At 44.4% G+C, this 26,739-nt stretch overlaps 1 protein-coding gene across 2 annotated transcripts; it reads right to left on the bottom strand.

Annotated features, from left to right (window-relative positions):
- Positions 1–755: 755 nt before the first annotated feature.
- LOC119390407 (39S ribosomal protein L51, mitochondrial) lies at positions 756–25,485 on the bottom strand. 2 transcript variants are annotated; one of them, XM_049414831.1, is made up of 5 exons: positions 25,411–25,485; positions 17,557–17,650; positions 11,462–11,599; positions 8,079–8,192; positions 756–1,054 (listed from the first exon to the last, which is right to left on the bottom strand). In XM_049414831.1, the coding sequence occupies exons 2-5, from the start codon at positions 17,564–17,566 to the stop codon at positions 840–842; spliced, it is 477 nt and encodes a 158-aa protein (XP_049270788.1). In that variant the 5' UTR covers positions 17,567–17,650; positions 25,411–25,485; the 3' UTR covers positions 756–839. The 2 variants fall into 2 exon arrangements, with proteins under 2 accessions (XP_049270788.1, XP_037513947.1); XM_037658019.1 differs by lacking the exons at positions 17,557–17,650; positions 25,411–25,485 and adding an exon at positions 14,580–14,737.
- Positions 25,486–26,739: the final 1,254 nt, after the last annotated feature.

Below are 26,739 nucleotides of genomic sequence, written 5' to 3'. Positions count from 1 at the left end.
GTGATACTGCGGCATATCACGAGAGGCCATAATAAAATGTAATAAACTCTGTTAGCAGTCAGAACATCTTCTGCACTTCTTTTGCTAGTCCCTGTTAATTAATAATAATTACGGGGGTCTCACCTACCAAAACCACAATACAATTATGAGGCAAGCCATAAATGGGCGAATCTAGATACATTCTGACCACCTTAATTTCTTCTAAGTGCACCTAAATCTAAGTACATGGGTGTTCTTGTATTTCACTCCCATAAAAACGTGACTGCCATGGCCCGGGAATCAAACCCTCATTCTCAAGCTTAGCAGTGCGACACGTTGCCACTAAGTTACCACGATGAGTTCTGACCCCTGTAGCAAGTGGTGCTCATTCAGTACGAATTGTTACCAACTTGTCGAGTCTGCTAATTCCTGACAGATAGGTCAGTGACGCCACATCAAAATCAGCCTGTCAAGGTACGTGTCAGCAGTTTGGATATCACGTGAGCACGCTTGAAACCGATTACATTCACAACTTACAGGCAACGCAAAGTTCTGACCAGTTATTTCTCTCCAAAGCACTTTCTGCATACTGAAAACCTAAAATGCTTGAACCAACGTATAATCTCGTTTGGCATCTTTCCACTCGGTGACTGAAGGAATTGAAGGTTTGAAAGGCTTTCTGAAGATTTGTCTGATTTAAACAGAACTTTTTCACTTGCCAAACTACCAGCAATCGGGAAACATTCTGCCACTTAGAGAGACAAATGTCCAGGAAGTCGCAAAGCCAAAATAGCATTAACGTGCAGTCCCGCTTTATTACATAACTACAGTTCAAAGCTATAGAGTTCTGCCCGCGTAAATCAGGTCGAACGCGTCCTGTGGTTCAGCACCTTGTACAGCCACCGGATGCGTTTCTGGAGCTTGTGGAAGTCAGTGGGCCGCGTCTGGCGCCAGTGGTTGACGACCTGCCTCTTGCGCAGCAGCATCTGGAACTCGTTGCCCTGGAAACCCTGCAGCCAGCCGGGCACTCCCCTCATGATGTGGACTGGCTTCAGGTTGCCATTGCCCAGGATGTCTGTAATAGTTCAAATGCACGGTGTAATAGTTGAACGACCACGTCTAGGGGAGTTTTATTTTAAATTTGGCATTTAAAGGGGCCCTGCAACACATTTCCAAGTAACCATCAGATAACTTCATTAAAGGTGCTTATTGCCTCACAAATCAACTGCCACAACACTTTTAAGAATCCGTCAAGTACGAGTGGAGTTACAGGGATTTGTCCCGCGCTTGAAATTCTTCCGCTCTCATTTTGTACCAGCAAGCACGCTGAAAGTTATGGAGGGGAAATGACAAGGGGGCCCGTATGTCAGGATGCATAATGTTCTCAGGAGACTCAACTACCGATCAACAGCATTTTATGACCATGCTCAAAAAGTGTTGCGGGGCCCCTTTAACAAGACGAAATCTCCCTTACGAAACAATGCTATGGAAGCAATAATAACAGTTATTTAACATCGTGTTACATTCTTTTTTCCTTCGGGCAGTTCATTTTGACTGCCTCTTGTATAGTTGGATACAACTTAAGAAGCCCGGAGAGGCCTCACCCAGACGATCAAAGCGCAGCAGCTGATTGCTTGCACAACTAAAGAAATAGTCCCACTGTCAGGGTGTGCAGTACCCACCGTAGCAGGTTCCTAATTACATGTAATTAGGATGAAGCTCACTTTCTCTATCTCACACACACACACACACATACACATTCTATAACTTCTTACAACACCTGCTTTTTATACGGTACACAACAACACAACACTCGAGTCAAGCACAATAAGTACAGAGGTATCATCTAAACACTTCAAAGTTAGTAGGAAAGACAAGGGAAAAGTCGACGTGTGCACCTCACCGTTAGCACCTCGCTGTAGGAACCAGGAGTGTCCCAGAAGCAACGCTTTGAAGTCGTCGGCTCGGTGCTAGAAGTTCCACTCAGAGTTAGGTGGCCAGGCGATGTGTTGTGAACGAGTGTCGTCAGTATTCCGCAGGGTGATTGATGCTTGGGTGCACTGTTGGGCTGCCCACGAAGTGGCGCCAACCATTTACAGCAATAAGCTCGAGGACTTGAGCATCGGCAGGAGCCAGGATTTTCTTCTCCCCGTGGCTGCTTCTTCCACAGTTCTTTTTTCTCTTCTCGCGCCCTCCTGCTCTTTTCTTCTTTTCTTTTTTTCTCTCCAGATGCTCGTGCCACGAGGGTTTCTAGCACCACTCTTCTTCTTCTTTGTTTTCTTCCCGTGGTTTATACCCTGGTGTCACATCAGCTTTCTTATTTCGTTGCTGTCGTTCATCAATTTTTTTCCTGTTCCTACACGCACCACATCACACTACCCCGGAGTTCAAGTTTTTTTTTTTTCGAAAAAAAAAAACTCGACACATAGGAAAAGAGACAAACCGGTGCGCATAGCGATGATATGGTGTCGACTAATAACACAAACAGTTGTAAACATATGGGAGACACCTACCATACAGGACATAGCTGTATATGAGTGATGCCAAACATTTTCTTCTAACAGTGGCATTTTACCATAAGTCTTATCACATGACAGATGAATGTCTCGCCGCTATATTCCAACTACAATCGTAAAACATTTCTGACAGATACGAAAGAGAATGCCGCTATTGTTTATTGAACAAGCAATTCACTTGAAAGGCCAACATCTTGCGGTAGGTGTGATGTCAGCAGATAGAGCTTGAGCGATCTGTCTTTCTTCGTTTGCTATTGACAAAAATCCTGGTTTTGTGTCTAATTTGCGGTACCTGAGCAATCGTGATGAACCCCTTGGCAATCAGGCTGGCGATGATATTTTCTTCGGTACTTTCTTTAGTATTGGGTTCTTTCGGATAAGCATGGCCATGTTTATCGACTCCCAGTTCTCGAGAAAGATTCAATTTTCTTTGTGCATTTCGTGCGTATATTGAGGGCACCCAATCAAAGTTTGGGCTGGCCGGTTGTCGAGCTCCGCGAACGTTGCCAATGATTACGTCGTAGATTGAGGAGTCCATGCACCTTCCCATAATTTCTCCAATTAAATATGGTGATGATAATGTAACGAGACCTCCGGTAGAATGTGGGTACTACCATCGACCAAAGCTATGACTCGCTGTTTACCAGTAAGGGATTCTGGAGGTGCGAGTCTTCTACGCACTACAACAGTATTGCTCCTGGAATCTTGCAGGACGGATACAGCATGTCTGTTTAGAACCCCTGTTGTAACCGGCATATTCCTTTGAGTACCATATTCTTGGTGCTCCTCCTGTACCATGCTCACAATGTCATCAGCAGAGGTATTTCCACCAACTTTGTTTATGTCTACCCCTCCAGAAGCTGCATTCTCGACATTTACTTGTGGCTGTCTTGCATTGGATTTCAACTCGTTACTAGTATTTACAACACAAGACGCTTGATTAGGCCATGGTCCCTTTTCTAGGCACCGCATTGCCTCATGCCCGTGTCAACATTTCGCACCAAATGTTTTTGCATTGAAACGACAGCTGTGTGGCTCACTCTGTCACACACGGCGCACTTTGGAATGATAGATTCTGCGATAGGGCGCAAGCTTTGGTTCTCGGTGCTAGCCACTACTGAATCTTTCTTGAAGTGGAGCAAGTTTTTCTGTCGTTGTGCATCCATGAACTGATCAGCTGCTTTCGTAGCAGCCTTCAAGGTGCTGCACTCTCTCTCGCGTATGAACGTGACTAATTTCTTGTTGCAGTTTACTAAGAACTGCTCCTTAACCATCGGTTCGACTAGGCCTTCGAACGTGAGGAATCTCCGAAAGTTCAATCCACCGATCGAAGTACCCCTTGATCCTGGCTACGTACTGCGTAGCTGTCTCTCCATCCTCAGGTTCAGAGGCACGGAAATGCTCGCGATGTCCTTCCGCCGTGAAACGAAAACGCTGTAGTAGGGCTATTTTTACAGTACTATAATTTAAACAGTCTTGAGGTGACAGCCTGCCATATGCTTTCAGAGCTTCTCCTGTGAGGCACATGCTCAACACGATCGCCCATTGCTATTTGTCCCAGCTTTGGCTGGTGGCAACGCACTCGAACCACTTGAGGTACACGTCTGAATCGTCTCGGGTATCCTCAAACTGCGGGAAGAACTTGCGCAGATTTATTGTCTGCAAACGAACTGCTTGTGTGACTTCATTCGGTTCTCCCTGCTGCGTTCGTTCCTCTCATGCTGCGTCTAGCTCCACAAGCCTTATACATAGTTGAAGGCTGCGTTCCTCTGCTTCAGCTCGCGCTCGTTCCGACGACGCCCGTTCGGCAGCTATTTTCTCACGCTCAACTGCAAGCAGATTGCACTTCGCTGCTTCACACTCAGACGCCCTTTCAGCACGCTGACGCTTTTCTTCCTCTGTCATCCACTCTTTCAACTCTGCCCCCGACAAAGCTCGTTCTCCAAGTTGCACTAACTCAAGCACTCTGCAATGTTCTCCGAAGGCCGTCCAAGTCATGACGTCGGTCTGGAGTGCATGCCCATTGGTGCGGGCTTATGTGCATCCGCCTTTGAGGAGTCTAAAGCGTACTTTTAAAGTTGTATCCGACTGTTGGTTATTCTCATGCTTCTTGTCGCTACTCTCGCTGTCAGAATCACTGCCGACCTCCAGCATAATTTCATTATCGAAGTCGTCACTCCTCACAAGCAACAACACAATTTCACAGTCTATCAGGGAACCAATGTTCAAAAGTTTGACACAATTCATGCCAAGTTCAATAGTTCCCATGCCCAGATGGGTGCGCCTCTCGTCACACACTCCCAAATTTATTTTATACAAACACAAAGTTGTGCCCTGTGGGAAACAAGCATATCAGCACAGTTCATTATTTTTTGCCGAGAAAGGAAAGCCCATGTTCCGCTTGAATAAAATTTAATGTCACTTGAATCGCACCAGTTGTCGGATCAGACTGTACGGCCTACTGTAAGTCAACAGTATGTAATGTCAGTTTAATATACCCTTGTCATTCATGGCCAATTTTTTAAAGGAGCACTGACACAAAAATTTTACATATTGTTTTTTTCTGTTGCAATAAGTAGCTAATGACCCATTTATCATGGCTGGAAAGCTCGTTTGCTCGAGCACACAACGGTTTATTATTTAGAGACGGTTTTATAGGGTCCAGTTGCAGTTTCAGGGAACACTGAGTGAGGCAGGACCTTGAGTGGTTTTCATGAAAACATAGTTGGCTACATGAGCACACAAAACAGCGTCCACATGAGCACGGCGTTGACAACTCTTTTCTACGAAGGCTTCCCGGGTGCTTGTAATCCCCTCTGGGGATTACAGCAGCACCCGGGACCCACCAAACATACGTGTGACCAAGCATACGTGTGACCCACCAAACAAGCACTGCTGAGGCAAGGACGTCAGCCTTTGTAGTCCCATGCAAGTCTATAAAGGAAATGCCCCCTCTTTCCGTTCAAAAGGTCTGCTAGGAGAGAGCGCTCGCAGGGGGATCATGGCAGCGAATAGAAGCTCGTGACGCAGAAGGCTGGTGGTTGTTTACCTTCAAACCAAGTTGGTGTTCGATGTCGTTAGGTGGGGCGTTTTGTGTGCAGTTGCACAACACGCACTTTAAAATTGATTTTAAATATGTTCTAAGCTATATCAGCCGTTGATATTTTGTAGATAATCTGTGTGCGTCCACACAAACAGTTATATCCAACAAGTTATCTCACTTCCAAAATTTTGTGTCAGTACTCCTTTACAAGGGCCCTGCAACACTTTTTCAGCATGGTCAGAAAACGCTGCCGATCGGCAGTTGAGGCTCCCGAGAACACGCGAGCCAAACATTATAGCGCAGCATGCGGCCTGAGATTTACAATAAATTCACAAAGTCAGCTAAAAAGTGCTTCCTCTTCTCTCGACAAAAAATGATGCTTACGGCGTCACAGGCAGGTTCCACACTATTGGCTGATTTGAACACGGGGCGCTCGATAGTTACTGCGGCCGCCGTGAGAAGCCGCCACTCGTACGCACACGCGATCGCACTGAAAGTACATCACGCATTCGAAGAAAAAAACAGAAAATATGCTCAAGGTCAGGGGGCGCGCGTGAAGTACCTTCTTCCCCCACGCCATCCCCCCTGCTTAGCTTCCAGTGTGTTCATCGGGGCGAGAGAAGCGGAGAAAACAATTACAGCGTGAGACAAATCTTTGTAACTCGCTCATACTGGACAGATTCTAAAAATTTTTGCGGCGTTCGATTTGTGAGGCAATAAGTTTCTTTAGTGAAGCCATTCCATGGCTACTTGGAAAAGTGTTGCAGGGCCCCTTTAATGCCAGTTTACTGGCATGGAGCTCGATAAGGGTTTCAATGTCCTACATATGTTGCTAATATATAGCTCTGAAGTTTCTTATGTAGAAGGGGCTTCAAGCCCAAGGCAGGCAGCAGCTATAGACAAAGAAAGCTATAGTTTCTGCACGCGACACCAGAGCCGAATGCTCCTCTGGCAAGCTGATTCGAACGTTGAAGAGTCGTCAGCACACCCATCGAAGCACTTGTACACTGCCACGTGCACGCTTTCAGCAGAATGCGTGCTATCGATGATTGAACTTCCGCAGTGTCAAGCGTGGCCATGTCATTCCGTAGGCTTGGTGCCCGCTATTCTAATACTGCACAATCACAGCAGCCTTGAAAAAAAATTTGCAGTGGCTTAGCTCGGCTATGCCAGGATATACGTAGCATTAGCAAAGGTTCAGCTGATTATTCTTAGCTTTCCAGATTGTCTAAGATTATTAGCCTTCTTCTGTTCATTCTTCGCACGCTGAACCGCTAATTGCTAGGCAACTACTTCGGGAACCGATGAAATAAGCTTCTCGGCTCTTCTGCGCCGTCGAGCAGCATTTGCGCTCTCCTTCTCCATGGCGTTACCCACCTGCAAACGGCACTGTCAGACGGCGATTGCACAGCGAAGGCGAATAGCTGTGCGCGCTGGCGCCACTTTGTCTACGACATCACTCCTCTCGAATTCAGCGCAGACCAGCGACAGTGGCGGAGTCAGCGCGCGCGCCAGCGCCTACGACGCCACTCCGCCCGAACGCACAGACCAGCAGCGGCGAGCCGCGCGCGGCGGTGTCGGATAGTGCGTGAGATGCCAGCTCCGGTGACCTAGCTGTGTGACATCACTGATCCTCGCGCATATGCAGCACGGCTCATGACGCTCCACGCGAAATCGGCTGCGGCTAGGCAAGTGTAGCTAATGCTACAAAATGATATAATCACTGAAAGAAACCCGTGAAACTGCATATTCAAGAAAAACTGGCAGACAAGCGCCAAGCTGTACACTAAGCAAAGTCGTGATTTCGTTTCGTGTGCCTTCTTTCGACTGTTGTCCTATGGTACATCAAGTTGGCCTTTATGTACAAAGTGGTGAGTTGACTTATCCAACTCAAGTATGGTCACACTCAATGCCAACTCTAACCAGGTACATATGGTTTAATAGGTCATTTTTATCATACTGTTATGAATAGGCATATAAATGAAAATACACTCACAGGTTATGTACTGCATATACTCAAGTAATAACCGCAGGCTCTTTATGAAAGCTCAGAGTGAAAATAAGTGGCATGGCTATTAGATGGAGAAAAGACACACCGAATTTTTTTCTTTCACGGGCATTATTTCGTCCAAAATTTCTGTTGTCCTTATACACAAACTCTATCGAACCAGTGGCTGTAGCAGAGATTTGTTTGAATAATCAAGCACGTCTCAATTAATGGTGTCCGGATTATCAGCACATGTGCTGGGTATATGTCCAGAATTATATGTGCCCTGATGGGGTGTCCTTTTTCTTTAGATGAATGAATAAAAAATCTAAAGTTTGTGCCACATTGTACGACGGTGGCAGTCTCTGGTTTTTCAGTGACATAGAGTGCGCCTCATCAGAAATAACATCCGTGCTACGGTGTTCTTCAACCCGTGAAACAAATGGGCCAATGGTGTGTGATTCTTTTAGGCAGTGTAAACACAAGTTACTGCATAACAAAAATAAATAGATGAGGCATGCACGTCTAAAATTGGAGATGCATGCCTACTCACCGATGTAGTCATTCTGGCCAAACAGGGCTCTTCGCTCGCACCAGGCATCCTTGGGTGTGTAGACAGGCTGAGTCCTGAGCTTTTCTTTTTCCTTCGGCAGCCGTGGCAGGTACCCTGACAATAGCAGCAGAAAAATTAATATTTATAAGTAATGCGTTCTCACTACAGCAGCTTCTCAGTGAATAGAAACATCTTAAACAGAAGTGGCACATAAAATGTAACACCAAGTTCTGAATTTTTTTTTTATATTATGCGTTCGGTGGGGGGAGTGAGGGGCAAGATTAAAGATTATTAGTGTAGCCTTTGACTCGCTACAGGTGAGAGGGAAGCTGACATCTACTATATCGACAGTATTTGCACTTCAATGATTTGCAAGCTCCGTTTGCTTTGTCACAAAGTATGAAGAAGCGCAGCTAGTGTAATACCCCTGTCACACGGCAAATCTAATGCCATTTACAGCAAATGTCATTCGTTTGTAATGTCATTTGTTTGCTGTCACACAGGAAAACTAATGCCATTCGATGAAAACGACAATTCCTGTCGAATGAGTTCCCGAAACATATTCGCATTCGATTTCGGACCGAATGCATAGTCTCGACGCCAGGGACTTTTAGGGAGATGGCTGTTAACTTATGCACACATAACATCTGTAATTTGTAAATATCTTTTTCTTTACTAGATTAACTTACTACTGGTTTTATGACGTAACAGCACGCGCAAAAGTTCCTAAAAGAAAGCTACTCTCAACTACAGCAGCTGGATGCCGGCCATGTTTCATTTGTACTCTGTTGTCGTTGTTGCCTGTATCGCGGGTGTTGATCGTCCGATTGAACGTGTTTTGGTGATCAAGGTGGTGACTACAGGAATTAGCTGCCACCGTCTGATTTCTGCAGCCGGAGTGTCAGTTGTGCTCCCACGCTTTGGTTCACTGTATTCACACCCAGTCATATCGGCGGCCATGTTGGGTTTCGATTGGCTCTTGGCTTGACTTCATTTGTGTCATGCAGCTGTGTCAAGTTGTGTAAAACGACTGCGTTTGTATGCTAGGAGCAGCTTTTTAGCGACAAAAATTGTTCTCGAGGATACACGCGTGTTACATGCAAGTTTTAATAGATTTTTATTTCTCCCAAAGTCACGGCTCAGGAGGGCTAACGTCATGGTCATCATTTTAAAATGATATTTGTTTTCGTCGTGTGACTGCAGGCAGGTAAAATGTCATTAAGTTCACCTAATGTCATTCGTTGTAAATGACGTTAGATTTGCCATGTGACAGGGGTTTAAAGCCCTCAGTGAGGGGTCATTCATTAGACCAAAACTTGAATTTCCAGGAGTAGTCAGGACCTCTTTACCAAACTTAAGCACAAGGAATTAGAGGTATTACCGAGGAAGCACATTTGATTTGATTATTCAAAATTTACATAGACAGACTGCCATCACTAATTACGCAAATTAGTCGTGCATAAGTGATGGCAAAAAGCTGCAAACAATTTCCAGTAGGCCTTCTCCCAACTAAATCTTTTCACGTGTAGTGAAAATTGAGTTAGGAGGAATATGTTCATGACTTATCAAATGCACCGAATAGACAGGAATGAAGAGAGGACAATCACAAGCCCCACTATCAACTAAAGCATTATTATGAACATGTGACCAATATGTGCAATGCTGATTGCACCGGAATAAAAAATTTAAAAACAAGACTATAGAAGATGCAACATGTTAACGACAGCTCTAGACAAGCCCCATGTGATTAAACAAGACTCAATAAGAGTAACTCATCCTGTGTTAGAGAGATGGAGGGCTGACCTTTGCAAATGATTAAAGGGACCACGACACGGTCACCCAACAGTTTGCAGCTTTCAGTGAAAAATAGAAGTAGAGGGTCCACTGTGCCTGTACATATATGAAAAATGAATTTTAAACGAATATTTCAGTGCAAAATGAGCCCGACAAGTCGCCGGCTATAAACCCCGCCCACCGCTGGCAACCGCCATTTTGCCATTGCGTTTGTGACGTCATGCGCTGCAAGTAGTGGAGCTGTTGTCTGCTAACAAAGTTTCAGCCGCTGCAAATCATTCAACTTCAATGCCAAGCGAAAGAAGGCTTACACAGCTCGATTGCACGTGCAGCTGACCACGCAACAAGTCCGTTACCCGGCTCTCAGGCCACGCGGGTGTTCACAAAAAAATTCAATTATACATTAAGTGCTCGACCTAATGTGCTAAAATTTAACCACCTTCTTTGTGAATGCACAAGGATTAACCCACATAACACAGACTATGATCTAAAATTTCGTGTCATGGCCCCTTTAATGAAACACTTCAACTGTCTTGCCGGTATGCTGATCTCTGTGTCTCATAACACAAGCGGTACATCTGAAAAGATGCACGCAGTAGTGTGTGGCTATGCAGATGAGAGCTGGTTCTGAAACCCTTAATTTTCGAAGTACAACAATCCTGTCACAACAGCAACTGCAATTGGAGCATGAAATAATTAGGCTTTTTGTATTGAAAATGAGTGTGAAGCTTGCATCAACCAACCCTCACAAGCCCTCTGAGTCAAGGAAATTGCTTATTTCTGAGAGCTAGTGTAAGCACTACAGTAAAAATACAAAGTACAATGTTTTCTCCCTTTTGTGGTTATCATATTTGCTGTGGAAGTGCATTAGCAAGCTTTGTGCACATCCGCTTTAGTGGTGGTGACTATGTTTGTGTACGAATCTTATTTGTGGTAGTTGTGTCGACTTGTGGCCAAAAGAGAGCAAGACATATTGCTCATTGGATGAACCGAACCTTCTGAATAGTCAATGTGCCTTGACTTAATGCTAATGTGCTGCGTATGACTGTTTCCAATCACTTTGGTGATGATACTGCGATATTCGATGGGTTGTACGAGGTGCCGTGTTTCAGGACCAACATCAAAAGTACCATTTTTCTTTGCTCGAAATGAATACAGCAAAAAACTAATTGTGTATGCATTTCGAGCCTACAATTTGATTCTTTTTATGTAAAAATAGAACATGACTGACAGCAGAATAATGAAATATTTAGTGACACAATAATTACGATTAGTTACTAAAAATAGCACTAAACAACACATTACTTCATTTTCTTTCTTGGAATGTAATATCGAGTGCCTCAGAATTATGCTGTGTTAATAGCACACATTTGCAGAGAGTAAATCACAATTTGCACCCGAAGAGGATATGATTTACTTCTCACATTTAAACCCAGATAACTGAATAAATATCTTAGTTGCAAAAAGGTGCTTGTCCTGTGTTCATCCTTTCTCAGTCAGTGTCATTTTGTGCTAAATTGTTTAACGCAAGTCTGCTCCAACATGTCTAGCTATCATCTCTTTCGAGATCACCTCTACCGTCACCTCACCAGGGGGCAAGAGCGGACTCTCGTAGCCGTAGCGCCTGATGTACTTTCTCCGCTCCCAGAAGCGAACCGAAATTTGGATGGGGCTCCGGGCCACCAACCGCTGTAGGGCCGAGTGCAGAATGCTACTCATGGCTTGGCCTGAAACAGAGTAGAGAAAGCGGCCAGGCCCACACAGTCAGTTTCACGCTAACTGTAAGAAAATTTTTACTTGTTTCAACATTTCTTTTGCAGTTTGTTTGTTTCGGTATAAAATTAAGAATCTGTTTTTCGTCACAGAGCAACTAATGTCCAAGAATTTCAGTCGTGTTTCCAGTTTAGTCCTCGTTGGTTGAAGCCCATTGTTCGACTTAAGTACTATTTTTGCGAAACGCAACATGTCAACCTAACTAAGATGAAAACATTTCTTTCTTTCACCGGTGGTTCACGTTACATGAACGGAGCCTTGGCTCTTGTGTTTAAATCATAGTTAACTCCATTTTTATCAGCCAGATGCAGTGCGACACCTCTTTAAAGGGGTACTGACACCAATTTTTGAAGCTGACTTTACTCCGCCATACAAATCACCCGTGTACAGAGAGGGCTCTAGGCAAGTGTGAAGCTCGGGAAATGCTGATCAGATATTTTATTTTGACATTAAAGTAAATTTTTGTATGGCGCACCCACTGACATCGACATCAGTGTGACGTCGGGCAACAGTATGAATTCTGGTGACTTCATGCACCAGTATGGCTAGTTATGATGACATCAGACACCAAAACATGAAAATTGGCCACTTGTGTGTCACGAAAAGAGCTGCGGTGCAGAGCGGCCATGGAAATGACACGATATTTTGTGCGAGCACGTGACCAGAAGCTCATACCATGTTGTGACGTTAAGGGTGCTGTAGGAACCAATCATCATCATCATCAGTCTGTCTGTCTACGCCCACTGCAGCGCAAAGGCGTCTCCCATGTTCCGCCAATCAACCCGGTACTGTGCTTTCTGCTGCCATGTTATGCCTACAAACTTCTTAATCTCATCTACCCACCTAATTTTCTGTCTCCCCCTCACGCGTTTCCCATCTCTTGGAATCCAGTCAGTTACCCTTAATGACCACCGGTTATCCTGCCGACGTGCTACGTGCCTGGCCCATACCCATTTCTTCTTCTTGATTTCAACTATGATATCCTTAACCCCCGTTTGTTCCCTGACCCACTCTACTCCCACTCTGCTGTAGGAACCAATACTACCTTTTAAAAACATGCTGTAATTAATTTTTCAGGGCGCAGTCATGCTTACCAGTACATCTTGCAGGCTCTTGAGGGCTTGGCCTTTTATCTGACACAAGAACAGCTGAAAATGTTTGTGTCGGTACCCCTTTAAGTACATGTTTTGGGTGTTCTACCTCAAAATTTCCCTATTGTATGTCATGTTGAAGTTCGTGCACCACCTACTCTTTTGTGTTCTACAAGACAGTGTGCTTGAGCAGCAATGTGAGACTCCACATTGTACAGGGGAGTGCACTGCACAAGTCAAGCTTTGTATTGGCCTCTAGAATGTATTTCAGATATCCAAAATCGTCAGAAATTGAAGCAACTTATGCTCAGCACCAGAATGCTGCAGGCTAGTGCACCACCACTACAAGAACATGTGTGACTTGAATTTATTTAAGCTAAATGCAACCGAAAAAGTTGCTCCTAAATTTTTACAGCTCAGTGGGGTGGCAGTTTTTATCACCTTTTGTAAAGTTAGCAGTACTCCATCTACCCAATGAAGTTTTTTTCTTTTTGTTATCAAAATACTTTCATTGTTTAGTCCAGGGGTGCTGATAACACATAAGGGCAGCTATTTGAAGGATCTGAACCATATTTGACACAAGTCTGCCATTTTAAAGATGCGTAATAGGTGCCTATTCTGGTGGTGCCCACCAGAAGAGGCACTAGAGATATGCTAATGTGCTGACACCACAACGTGCCAGTATATATGCACTATTGGACGCAAGAAAGAACAGCAGTCTATTTCTGACGAATATGTGGATTGGATTTGTGTTTGAGAGAAGAGAGGTGTTTTTAGCTGGCGCATAACACAGCTGCCAATTCATGAAACCCACTAAAACTGGTAAAAGAGGCTTCACATTGAAAAGCAACAGTTCAGAGAGTTGTGACTGGCTAGACGTTCGCATATTTGTAGTGGCAAGCCGTAATATGCAGCCTCAATGTAGGAGAGGGTAGAACAGGAATAATGGCTTACATAATCAACATACAAGCTTGGGAAAAGAAAAAAAAAGTGAGTTAGAGTGAGCCATCGCAAAATCCTAGCAAATTAAGAACACGCAGCTATTTAATGCGCATTTCAATGCAGCTGTTATCACCCAATGTGCTCGATGTTCATGGTCAATGCAAATGTCACACAGTAACTTTCGATCGCTATCTGGCTAGATCGAGATCCTTTAGTTTATTGATCTCGATCGGCTTAATTGCGCAAGATGTATAAGACAGCCAATCGCGATCGAGATATTCGGTTCCGATAGAACTTGATCCCCTTCAAAGTTGCACCGGGTGAGATCGCGAAGATGTATCGCGAAATTTGAAGAATGCCGAAAAACAACACGAGCTCAATGCATTGGGATATTTCTGTACACTCTGAATATTTAGCAAATTGCATAAAAGCAGGGCGAAAAAAATTGGTGACACAAACAGGTTTGCTCTCGCGGAACGAAACACTCTGGCTGTATCAGATCTGGCGAACATTTGAGGGTCTGAAATCTACTGAGGTGCTAGGCATTCAGGTTCATTTTGATTCGGCAGTTCTGTGAAGCAAAAGAAGTAATCTCTGTTTCCTTTTCGTATCGTGGAAAGAACGTGAACACAAGGCGCAGGCAAGAACTGCACGCTAAACACTGCTCGTTTCTGTCGCAAGATGAATTATTAACTATTATTTTAAGAAGGCTGCAAGTACCACACTGACGAACTCAGTGCAAATCATTGTGGTGCGCTGAAAAGCAGCAGCAACCACAGATCAAACGCAAACTCAAAGGTCAGGTAACCTCCTAAACCAGCTGGAGTCGATGCCTTCGATAAAGCGGAGTAAGGCGTGAGGCAAAGTACCGCGATCGATAAATAAACGGGAAGCTTGTTACCTTAATAACACGTCCTTGCGCTGATATCGTTTGCACCCACTATTGTACATACAGTAAATAAAAAACGTTTGGTGACTACATACGCTTGGCACACACTCACACGGACGGCGACATGTTTTTATCCCATGTGCGCGTGTGCGCGTCCGCTCATGAGTAATGATGATGATGGTTGCTCATTTTAGTTAAGCGGTTGATAGGAATAGTTACACAAGATAACACGTGCAACTAAATAATTACTCAACAATAAAATTTTATAGAATTCAACGAGGTGATGTGCAAAGCTTGGCGTTTATGACGTATTTTGGCTCTCGTTATCGCTTCCGCCGCATGCAACGGGTAGAACAACGGCCTCAAGATTCGCGCAATTTTTCCTGGGCAACGTTGTCGCTGTAGAGTTAACTTCGATGTTAATTTTTTTATTTTTACTATTTCTGCAGCAAGTCATCTTAGAGAAATGACCTTTATGACGTGAAGAGTTGTTTTGGTTTTAGCTTCTTATGAACAAAAAAAAAGAAAAACGTAGCCTCAGAGACCTGTTGTTGCTCAGGGGCGTCTCAGAGGCACAAATGCAAAACCATCGCTTGCCTGCGTCTTTCGCTGCAATTGGTGTAGAGTTGATTCTTTCTTAACAACGCCTTTATTCGAATATATGAGCTTCCGCGCAGCCCGTGCACTCGTCTGGATACGGGCACTGAAGTACATTGCGCAAGCATGCCCTCCCGGAAAGCATGTCCTCCGAGATTTTTACGCAACGCGAGGAAGCCGTCGGAAGGTGCTGGGAAGGGGAAAGGAAGTCAATAATTTCAGAACTTCGCCAGGCAATATTGCTCCGTCAACTATGCGAGTGTTTTCGCGATAGCCTCCTCAATGACGTTAAATCTGCGAACCTTTCCACGCAAGGACTCAGTCAGCCCTTTCTCTATGACTCTGAAATATTAAAACGACAGAGCTAAGTAACATATGATAGAAGCTGTATTAGTAATGCGTTATCCCTGCTGTGAAATTTGAGAGATGGGAGAGAGGAGGGAGAGGGTGAACTTCCCCAAGCAGCCCCCCCTCGCCCATGCAATGCGATCGACTGAGCACGTGACAGCGTTTCCTTACCGTAGCGAGTCTAAAGAGATGTTTTTTTTTTCACTGTTATTAAATTATATATAATTATATATATAATTATATATATAATTATATATATAATTATATGTAAATTAAATATTCCGACAAACAAGGTTTGTCAACTGGCTTTTCGGTAACCCATGCTGCTCGCTAAGCTTCAGGATATGTGGGTTTGAATCCCGGCCACGGCGGCCGCATTTAGACGGGGGCGATATGTAAGAACGCCCGTGTACTTAGATTTAGCTGGTCAAAATTAGTGAAGAGTCCTTCACTACTGCGTGTCTAATCATGTCGTCTTTTTTTGGCACGTAAAACTACAGAAAGTAATCAATTCCACGTTTGAAGTGCTTGTCTCGGTCTTTCCCGTCCTTTTGTCTGGTAGTCGCGCTGTTGCAAAAAAAAAAATGTAGAAAAACCTGATACAATTATAAACTATAGGATGAAATCGAGCATATTCATTTCCATTCTTCAAAGGCGGGATCTAGTATCATGCTGGCTGAGTAAATTGTTCGAGTGTTTTCCATCACGGCAATTAAGCCAGCACGCGCCACCCTATCTTCGGGGATTGCTGAGTCACAACAGCACGATACTGTCATGCGGTCGCTACGTTGACGAAGGCAGCAGTCGGTGTGTTCAAGATGAAACTCTTTATTTGGGCGAACCTGTGCCCGCGAAATGAAAACTCAAACTACAGCAATACACGCTGTACACTGATAGCGGCGAACAGAGCGCTGGCCGTCGATAATCTGATCTGCGGCTAGGCGCGCCGGCATTTATGCATGGGGCATCGAACATTCGAACCTTACCGCTGGTGGTTGCGCTAGTTCCAGAACAAACTCAACTGTTCGTGTTTGTGCGCTCAGGCCTATCAGAAGATTCTAAAATGATCTGGAAGCTTAATTCCCAGACATTCGGGCTCGATTTGTGAAAGGCAGTGGCTATACGTGTAACGGATCGGTTTCATAGAAATACTAAAAGGAGTGCACGTGGCAATATCTTTACAATCGTTTATTGGATGCCCATCCATTCGCTATGGCTACTGCCGCCATGGCGCCTAATCAGATCTCAAGGTCCATGCGCAAAGCGCACTTGGTTTCTTCCTAGTTGCGCCGTCGATATTTTCGCGGGTCCATGCAACATGATTCGTTACTGGTTTCTCTGGATGAAGCGTCGCAGCCTGCAAGGAAAAAAAAATGAAGTGAAATAAATTATATCCACACTGCCCGAACGGCATTTAATGCGCACCGATGACGGAAGCCATAACGGGAGCAGGTGGTTAAAGGTATTGCCGAAACACTGAATTTTCCTGGTAAGTAAAATCAGTTCTGTTACGGTTGTCACTATATTATTCTACAACGGAAATCTCACGGGCAAGTATATGATTTAGTAAGCATATGAAGTGTTCGCGTTTTACACGGTAAATGCCCACATAAGCACTTCAACAGAACAGACAAAATATATTTTGTTCACTGGAGCCAAATTGACATGGCTTCTCTTTCATAAGCACTCCTTGAATTGGCTGACTGGCTTTGCTAATGATATATGTCGAGCCCCGGACTGGCTGAAATATTCTGTTAAAAATTATATAATCTTAAGAGTTTTTTTTTCTTTTTTTCTGAATACGGGCATATTCACTTCATAGGCTCGTGGGACTCCGGTGTATAGGACAGCGAGGGAAGATGAAATATTAAATAGTTGCTCAAACACAAGGACAAAGCAAATTATCCAGGTAGTCGCTCACTTCCACCGTATGCGCCTATTCGCTTGGCGTCCCTTTGCTGTAATGTTAACTGACTGTATTAGGATTAAAGCCCACGTGCAATTATTGAACTTAACATGTCGTATAATCTGTTTTTGTACGCACCTCCCTCCATTATGAATCTCCTACTTCTTGCACTTGCCACAAGGGCATCCTCCAGTTGAGCACTTGCACTGGGTCGTGCAAACGCACTTGGGGTCTGTGGGAGAAAAAATATAGACATATATAGAAGATGAGTGGAAGGCGATCCGCGGGAATTCATTCGTGCGCTATAGCATCGCGACCAAGGTTGAACTGCCCAGGAAACGAAAAGACCATATAGTAGAAAAACATTCGAATAATTCAGTGTACCTGCCGTTCTTTAACGTGCGAACAAAGAACGGCACAGAGGCATTCTGCACACATCAGAACGCGTTTTTCGCAGTCTGGAATCGAACGCAAGACTTGTTATATACAGCAGAGCGCAGTATCCACTGCAGGCTCCTGGCCAGGTCATTGATAGAAAGACCGATGCGTGAACGAAAAACATATCGGGCGACGGGAACTAATGGAAGCCAATTCCATGCTTCCTTTGGAATATGACACTGAGGACTGCAAAATTGGCAGGCATGCTCAGTAAAATGTGCGCGCCATAACACGTCGCGATGAAATCGCGGTTAATTAGGGGCTCAGTTACGATATGTAACTGCTGTATGTCTGTCCCATTATGTAACAAACTCCATCTAAGGATATAACGTTACAACACTTCTGCAAACGCCAACAGTCAGCGTAATGCCCATATAAAATTTCTGAACGTGAGCCGACTTATTGGTAATCTTTGTGTTTGTAATTAAATAACGGCAAAGGAATACTAAGTAAGAAACAATATATTCTGGGGAACCAATCCCGGAAACTTAGCATGGTACATGGGGTACGCTGCTAGTGGTTTCTATTCTTTCTTTTTTTAGTTTTCCCACATGTAATTCAATCTGTCCTGATATATGTATCAACTGCGTCTCTGCTTTTTTTCTTCGGTAGCACTTGTGCATACATGTATGCCTGCCAAATAAATATTCAGCAGAAAATTGTCGCATAAACATAAAATTTCTATGTCACAATTACTCTTTTCACGTGTTCTGAGCGAGTTTACAGTATTGCCATAACTGCTTTTTGACGCGTGTTTGCGCTAAATACCATTATGACTGACTTGTTCCAACTCGCCCAACAAGCAACGTTGTTGTGTTTTTGACGCAGATTAATTGAAACATCGGTGCTGCTAAACTTTCGAGTTTAAATTCACATGCAATTTATTTTTATGCCTAACAGCATATCAAAAAAAATTACACACAGCAAGAAACTGATTCTGAAATTGATTCGATACAGTAATTGATTATGGAAACCTGGATTTTGTGGGGCACTTATGAGATATAAGAACATTTCCCCCCGAACAGGAAGTATACAGAACTAAGCTTTTATTTGAAATGTAACATAATTCAATCGAATCGGTTCAGCCACAACGCGATGAGAATATTTCTAAGATTTGCAAGTATTTTAACATGGAAACCGGAGCTGGTTCCAGGGATGAAGCATGCTACTTCATATAAGAAGCGATATTCAAAGTCCGAAAATATTCAAAGTAAATTACCTCCACACTTGCAGGCGCGTTCCATGTTCTTCGCTGCTTTCTTCAACGTTGGCTCCTTGACGCCGAAGCTTGATTTCGAACAGCGCGCCGTCTCTTTTATGCGCCATATCGGGCAGGTGGAGAGCCGTGCGCAAAGTGCCGCTGATCGGCTTTCGCCGCTTCGGTGCCGTGTGCACGCGTCGAGTGCCGTGCGCAAGGTGTTTCAGCCAATGGGGACAGCGAGTATAACGCACGGCAAGAGCAGCCGGTGCGATAGATGAGAAACAAAGGAAGTGAAACCACTATGCCCCTCCAGGAAAAATGACCTTGTACTCTGAGATAACAGCCGCTGCGACGGCTATCTTGGAGGGCGCTTGCCTCTACGTGGCGAAGCAACATTTAACTGGTTGTGCGGCACTTAACAGTGCATCAAATACCAGTTAATAATCGGTTTACAATTATAGTGAATCAGGCAACAGAGGACACAAGTTCCCTCGTCTAAATTATTTTAATCTAGAAGCGGCAAATAACGTAGTAGACTTTTATGATTAGTGAACAATAGGTGTGCGACTTGTCATACCGAGACGTGTATGTTTTGAACTGTATGTGGTGAAGTAGCGATATGTATACGTGTGCTGTAAGCCTGTAAGTAACAATTCTTCCGTTGCGAACAGTATTCGAAGCTCTCTCGCTACATTTAGCCAACAATTTCGGTTTTCTATTGGAGTGACGTTTTACGGAGAAATCATTTTGCAAATCCCACACAATGCAGCCTCCGAGACTGTGGCGCTTTCGCCATCGTTATCTCAGAGGCCGGGCTCACACGCACGCACATTGCGCAGAGAGTGGTTTCATCATTTTTCTACGGAATGTTTCTTGAAGCCGCTATCTGCGTCCTCTCCGTAAGCCATTGGCTCAGAATTATGCGCTCCGTGCGCAATGACGGCACAAGGCATCACTGACGCGTGGACCAATGGCGGGCCTTTTGCGCACGGCTTCGCGATGGCGCAAAAACGAAGAACGGCGGCGCGCTGTTCAAAAGGTGATCATGGTGAATAAGCTGGAGCCGTTTGCCTGAAGCTTTGAAAGAAAAACCAGCGGTTACCGAAAAGACCATGGATCGCGCTTGCAAATGTGGAGGTGAGCTTTATTTTTATTCTCGACTCCTAAAGTTACGTTTCGACATATTTCCGCAGGTACGATCCTATTTGAAAGCTAGCATGGCAGGGTGGCGAGTGTACAAAGGTACCAAGATCCCTGTCAGCAATACACTTTATAATGAGTAGCAACTCTGAAAACGCATCGATTACAGTTCTTTATAGCTATCGGGTGAAAGGGGCCACGCATAAGAGAAGGTGTAGTGGGCGGTGTTTTAGCTTAAAGTATACGCGATTGAACACCTTTTGTTGGATTTGACAAAATCGCCTTTGTTGATTATTCATATCATTCAGCTGACATAAAGCCTGCAGCGCTTTAGCGCCGGTTAGCATATGTACTTGGCATCAACGTTGCTCTTGGTAATGATAAAAAAAAAAAAAAAGCTGGTTACGCACTGACGTATATACCACAAATTTAGTGCTATCTACAACTGTCCATGTGCATTGCGTACGCAGCATGCGATATTTCTGTGCTCAAGCATAATGAAGGTGAAAAAAATAAAGACATAAAATATGGAAGGATTGGTACTTGAGTTGGCAAGGCACCGACGCATAGCTAGGAAACATTCCTGGTGCGCGGCGATACGGAAGGAACAGGGGCGAAATTCGCGAAATTTTTCGTGCGTACAGAGACTGTCTGGAACTGTTCGAGTGCATTTGTTAGTACAATCATAGGCGTGCGCACAGGGGGGGCAGGGGGGGGCGGCCGCCCCCCCCCTAATCACCTAAGAGGGGGGGCGCAAAATCTTCCCCGTACATTGACCCTTCTAGTCACCTAAGAGGGGGGGGGGGGCGCAAAATCTGACCCATACATTAACTTAGTAGGGTGGGGGGGCGCTGCGGCGAACCTTTGCCCCCCCCCCCTAATGCGGAACCCTGCGCACGCCTATGAGTACAATATATACGTGCGAGGTATTACTATCATTATTAGTGGAGGCGATTGGCGAAATGGCGATATCACTTCCAAGCGATAACCTTTGTGAGTTCGACCTATGTAGTGTCATCGCCAATCACTGTTACGAATCATGACGCAGGACGTTATATCGCGAAACTTGTTCGCCAATGGCTCAGAGAGAGAGAAGGGTAGAAGAGATCAGGGAGGTCAATTAGAAGAAACCTCCAGTTGGCTACCCTGTACTGGGTAAGGGGAAAGGCGGTGCGAAAGAATGCAGTTGTTAGTCTAACTAGCAGTAGTCTAACTACACTACTAAGTCATGACAATTGCACTACCTAAAAGCAACACACATGAACGTAGTCACTGAACTATCACAACGTGTTGTTCAGTCCTGTTTCTCTAAGAAACCGCAGCAGCACCCTCATAGCGGCTCGCTTTGACGTCTGGGTCGGCCAGCACCGTAGAATTTTGCTTTCTGTCAAAAGGGGATAGTTCCAGCTGACCTAGTACGGCTGAGAGAGGGCTGCTGTTTTGGCGTTAAAGCGGGATTAAGAAAGAAATTGAAAGGAAAACAATATTCTACTCGCCCCAGGTCGTTTGACCATATAGAATGGCCGATCCCACCAACACTTCGTATTATTTTATTCATACTGTCAACACATGCTAAGACATGAGTCATAGTTACATTCTTGTCATGTGCAGACAGTGTATATGTTTAAACAATTTCGCGCAAAACACGCAATGTAAGGAGGCATAACATATTAAAATAAGAAAATAAATCCATATGAAACCAAATATTTACATGTCAGAAAACATCCCGCAGACGTTGACGCAATGAAGTGAGAAACATCAAAGCACTGCAGTACATGTATGTGGTTCCGCGTAAACGGATTGTTACTACAAAAAGAGAGAAACCAGCACGAAGTCGTTGTTAATCGCAGCTAAAGACTTACTGTTCAACGATATATTCCTGTAAGTGCGGAGCACTTTAGGGGCCCGCCCTGTCGTATGCTATCATCGTATGCTGTCGTTGCTTGGCGTAACGCAGGCAAAACCACGTACAAAAAAAAGAAAGAAAAAAAGAGGAAGCAAGAGAGAAATAGAAAGAGAGAGAAAGAAAGGGAATAATTAGGAAGAAAAATAGAAAGAGCAAGAAAGAGAAAGAAACAGAGAAATAGATAGGAAGAAATAAAGAGAAATAAGGAGAGAAAAAACACAGAAAAAAAAACGGATAAAGAGAAAAAGAAAGAGCGAGAAGAGGAAAGAAATAGAAAACCGAAGAGAAACAAAGAAGGCTGCCCAGGGAGGGGGGGGGGGGTGCGCAGGGGGAGGTTTCATCTATACTTTATGTATGTTCGTGCTTGCGCTTGCATGTTTGCGTGTATATATACACATCCAAAATTGAAAAATTTTGGGAGGGATTGGAACCCCCTGGCTACGCCAGTGATGGTGGCTAAGTAAGTTGTTTAAGTGTTTAATATCAAGGCAAACCATCACGCCGCTCTATCAGTTCTATGTTCAGTGATTGCCGAGTCACAACAGCCCGATATCTTCATGATCATTTATTGGATGCCCATTCACTCGCTATGGCTGCTGCTTCCATGGCGCCTATGATGCCAAGGTCCATGCGCAAATCGTCTTGTTTTTCTTCTATTTGCATCGTCAATATTTTTCGTTGATCCATGCGACCTGATTGATGAATTCATGGTTTCCCTGGATGCAGGTCACAACCTGCAAGGAGATAAAGTGGGAAAAATTATATGCGCATTTCTCGGACTGTATAGGGAAGCCATAGCATGAGCGGATGGTTAAGGCTATTGGCGAAACACTGGATTTCAGTTATAAGTAAAATCAGTTCTGTTACGGTTATTGCTATATTATTACACATCGTAAATCTCGTGGGCATGTATATCATGTAGTAAGCGCATCAAATGTTCACGTTTTACATGGTAAATGCTGACATAAACAGTAAAACAATGAACAGAACAGACAAAACATATGTTGTTCACTTGGGGCCGAAGTCACACAGCTTCTCTTTCATAAGTGCTATTTACTATTGGCCGGCTGGCTTCGCTGATGATATGTGGAGCACTAGAACTGGTTGAGATATATCTTACGAACATTTTGAACGTATGAAAATTTTTATGAATATGGGCCGCGCACTTCACACCGTAGGCTCTTGGGAATAAGATCATATAGAATAGCGAGGGAAGATGCAATATTAAATAATCGTTTACACCCTAGAAAAAAAATTATCCGTGTAGTCGATCCCTGACTGTATGCGTCTATTCCCTTGGATTTTCTTATTACAGCAGTTCGACGAGACGCGGAAAGGACCGCAAAAAAGTGTGAAAGTGCGCGGGATGCCCGACAGGGCTTTGATATAGCGTACTCATATTATGCGGCAACATTGTACACTATCACATTCGCGAGGAGGAGAGACACTGAAAGGCTACAACATTTTCGTGCATTAAAAGACATAAGACGAATCGTAGTCGACCACACGCGTTCAGCATATTGGAATGTCATATTCTAAACTAGACCCGTAGCCGGGGGGGGGGGGGGGTAAGGCTAGGACCCCCCCCCCCACCCGATGTTTTGGTTAAGTAGGTGTTTTTACCAAAAATAAATAATGAAAATGGGTGTTTTTCTCAAATAGTCAAGGTTTTCAGCAAGTCCCCCCCCTCCGAAAAAAATTCCTGGCTACGGGCCTGTTCTTAACATATATGCTTTACACGCAGAGCCAAAACGCGTTAATGTATGACAATCTGCAATATTAAGGCACCATACTAAGATTAACAGTCCGTGTGAAATACTTCAAATTAAAATGCCGTATTCTGCATTTGCACATACCGCTTTCCATTGGGAACATTCTACTTCCTGCACTTGTCGCAAGGGCATCCTCCCGTTGATCACTTGCACTGTATCGTGCAAACGCACCTGGGGTCTGTGGGAGAGGAAGAGAAACAGATTCAGAGAATAAGATGAGTGTCATTCATACACTGAACACGTTGCACATGGACTAAACTTTACCTGCCTGTGCAATGAAGAGGCTCTTTAGTACAAAAGCGTTTGATTAATTTCGTCCACCTAGCGTTCTTCAACGCGCGCACAGAGAACGCGTCACAGAAGCATGATTTTATTCTGCACTCATCGGAACACGTTTGTCGCAGCATGGAATCGAACGCACGACCTCTTGTTCTGTGCAACATAGCGTAGTAGCCACGCGAGCCACCGGGCCGTGTCACTGATACAAGGACCGATGTTTAAGCAAGAAACAGATCGGGCGACGGGACCTAGCACAGATAGAAGTGAATGCTTTGTTTGGAATGCGACATTACTCACTGAACACTCAAATTCGGCAAACGTGCGCAGTAAAAAGTGCGTGCCATAACGTGTCGCGATTAATTAAGGTTAGTTGGGGCACGAATACAATAAGTAACAATTGTACGTCTGTTACATTGTGTAACGTCCTCTACTTGATATTATAATTCACAACACTATACTGCAAACGATGACAGTCAGCGTAACACCCATGAAATATTTCTGAATGTAAACCGATTTGTTGATAATCTTTATGTTTATACTTATAATAACGAAAAAAAAAAGCGAAATACGAAACATTGTATTCTTGGGAACCAAGCCCGAAAAAGCCACATGGGACCTGGGGTATGCTGTTGGTGGCTTCTAATTTTCCTTTCTTTTTTTTTAAAGTTTCCCCACATACATTCAGTGTCTGCTGGTATCTCTATGAACTGCCTCACTGCTTTTTGCTCGGTAACACTTGCGCATACATGTATGCCCGCCAAATAAATATTCAGCAGATAATCATCGCAAACATTGTCGCATAAACTTCAAATTTCTATATCGCAATTACTCCTTTCGCATGTTCTGAGCGAGCTTACAGTATTGCCATAACTGCTTTTCGACGCGGATTAACTGAAACCATGGTGCTCCTAAACTTTCGAGTTTAAATTGAGTTTCCGTTTATTTTCATTCATAGCATATTCCAAAAAATTATATACAGACAAGAAATTGATTCTGAAATCGATTCCATTCAGTAATTGATTCTGAAAACCTGGATCTCTGGGAACACTTATGCCATATAAGAAGTATATAGAACTAAGCTTTTATTTTAAATGTAACATAATTCAATCGAATCGGTTCAGCTACAACGCAATGAGAAGATTGCTAAAATTTGCAAGTATTTAACATGGAAACCGGAAAGCTGGTTCAAGGGATGACGCATGCTACTTCATATAAGAAGCGATATTCAATGTCCAAAAATATTCAGAGTAACTTACCTCCACACTTGCAGGCGCGGTCCATGTTCTTCGCTGCTTTCTTCAACGTTGGCTCCTTGCCGCCGAAGCTTGAACAGCGCGCCGCCCCTTTTATGCGCCATATCGGGCAGGTGGCGAGCCGTGCCCAAAGTGTTGCTGATTGGCTTTCGCCGCTTCGGTGCCGTGGGCACGCGTCGAGTGCCGTGCGCAAGGTGTGTTCAGCCAATGGGGACAGCGAGTATGACGCACGGCACGAGCAGCCGGTGCGATAGATGAGAAACAAAGCAAGTGAAACCACTATGCCCCTCCAGGAAAAATGACCTTGTACTCCGAGATAACCGCAGCTGCGACGGTATTCTTGGAGGGCGCCTGCCTCTACGTGGCGAAGCAACAGTTATCTGGTTGTGCGGACAGCAGTGCATGAAATGCCATTTAACAATTGGTGCACAATTACAGTCGATCACGTAACCGAGACCACACGCTTCCTTGGATGAATTATTGCATTACCAGAGTTTCAGTACTATATTATGAAACTCTGTGGTAAACAAGTGTGCAACTAGACATACTGAGACGTATGTCGCCATCAGCCATTGGCTGAGAGTTCTGGATTTCTGCGCACGCTGCTCAATGACGACAGATGGCGTCAGCGACGCGAGGACCAATCACGCGTGCCTGTTGCGCATGGCTTCACGAAGGCGCCGAAACGAATATATAGACAGCGGCGCGCTGTTCAAAATCTGAGCATTGTGATGAAGCTCGAGCTTTCCACCTAAAGCAGTGAAAGCAAAACGAGCGGTTACCGCAAGGACCATGAAGTGCGCTTGCAAATGTGGAAGTAGGCTTTATTTTTATTCTCGACTCTTAAAATTACATTTTGACATATTTCCGCAGATAGGATATTCGTTCAAAGTTGCATGCATTGAGTTTTTCTATCGTGACAGGAAAGCGAGTGCACAAAGATGTCAAGATCCCGGTCAGCTGTACTCGGCATAACGAGTAGCACCTGTCAATACGCATCGATTAAAGCTCGTTATATTGCCATCGTGTGAGAAGGACAACGCGGGAGAGAAGTAGCAGTGGACGGCGTTTTAGCGTAAAGTATACGCTATTGAACACCTTTTGTTGCTATCGGCAGCACTGCGTTGGTTGATTCTTCAGTTCATGCAGTTGTCGACAGCCTGCAGCGCTTTAGCGTTGTTTAAAAATTGGGGGATGCTTAAGCTTCGCCTTTAAGAGTTAAACGCGATAGCGATATCCGACCCCATCCTCATCGCGCCCTGTTTCGCTTGTTCCTCGCGCCGCTTTCTTCGCATAGCCGCAGCACGCCGAGCTTTGGTGTCTGCCTTCTCT

This window comes from Rhipicephalus sanguineus, chromosome 4, assembly GCF_013339695.2.
Source record: "Rhipicephalus sanguineus isolate Rsan-2018 chromosome 4, BIME_Rsan_1.4, whole genome shotgun sequence".
Classification (NCBI taxonomy): Eukaryota; Metazoa; Arthropoda; class Arachnida; order Ixodida; family Ixodidae; genus Rhipicephalus; species Rhipicephalus sanguineus.
This window is presented reverse-complemented; position numbering and strand designations above follow the sequence as displayed.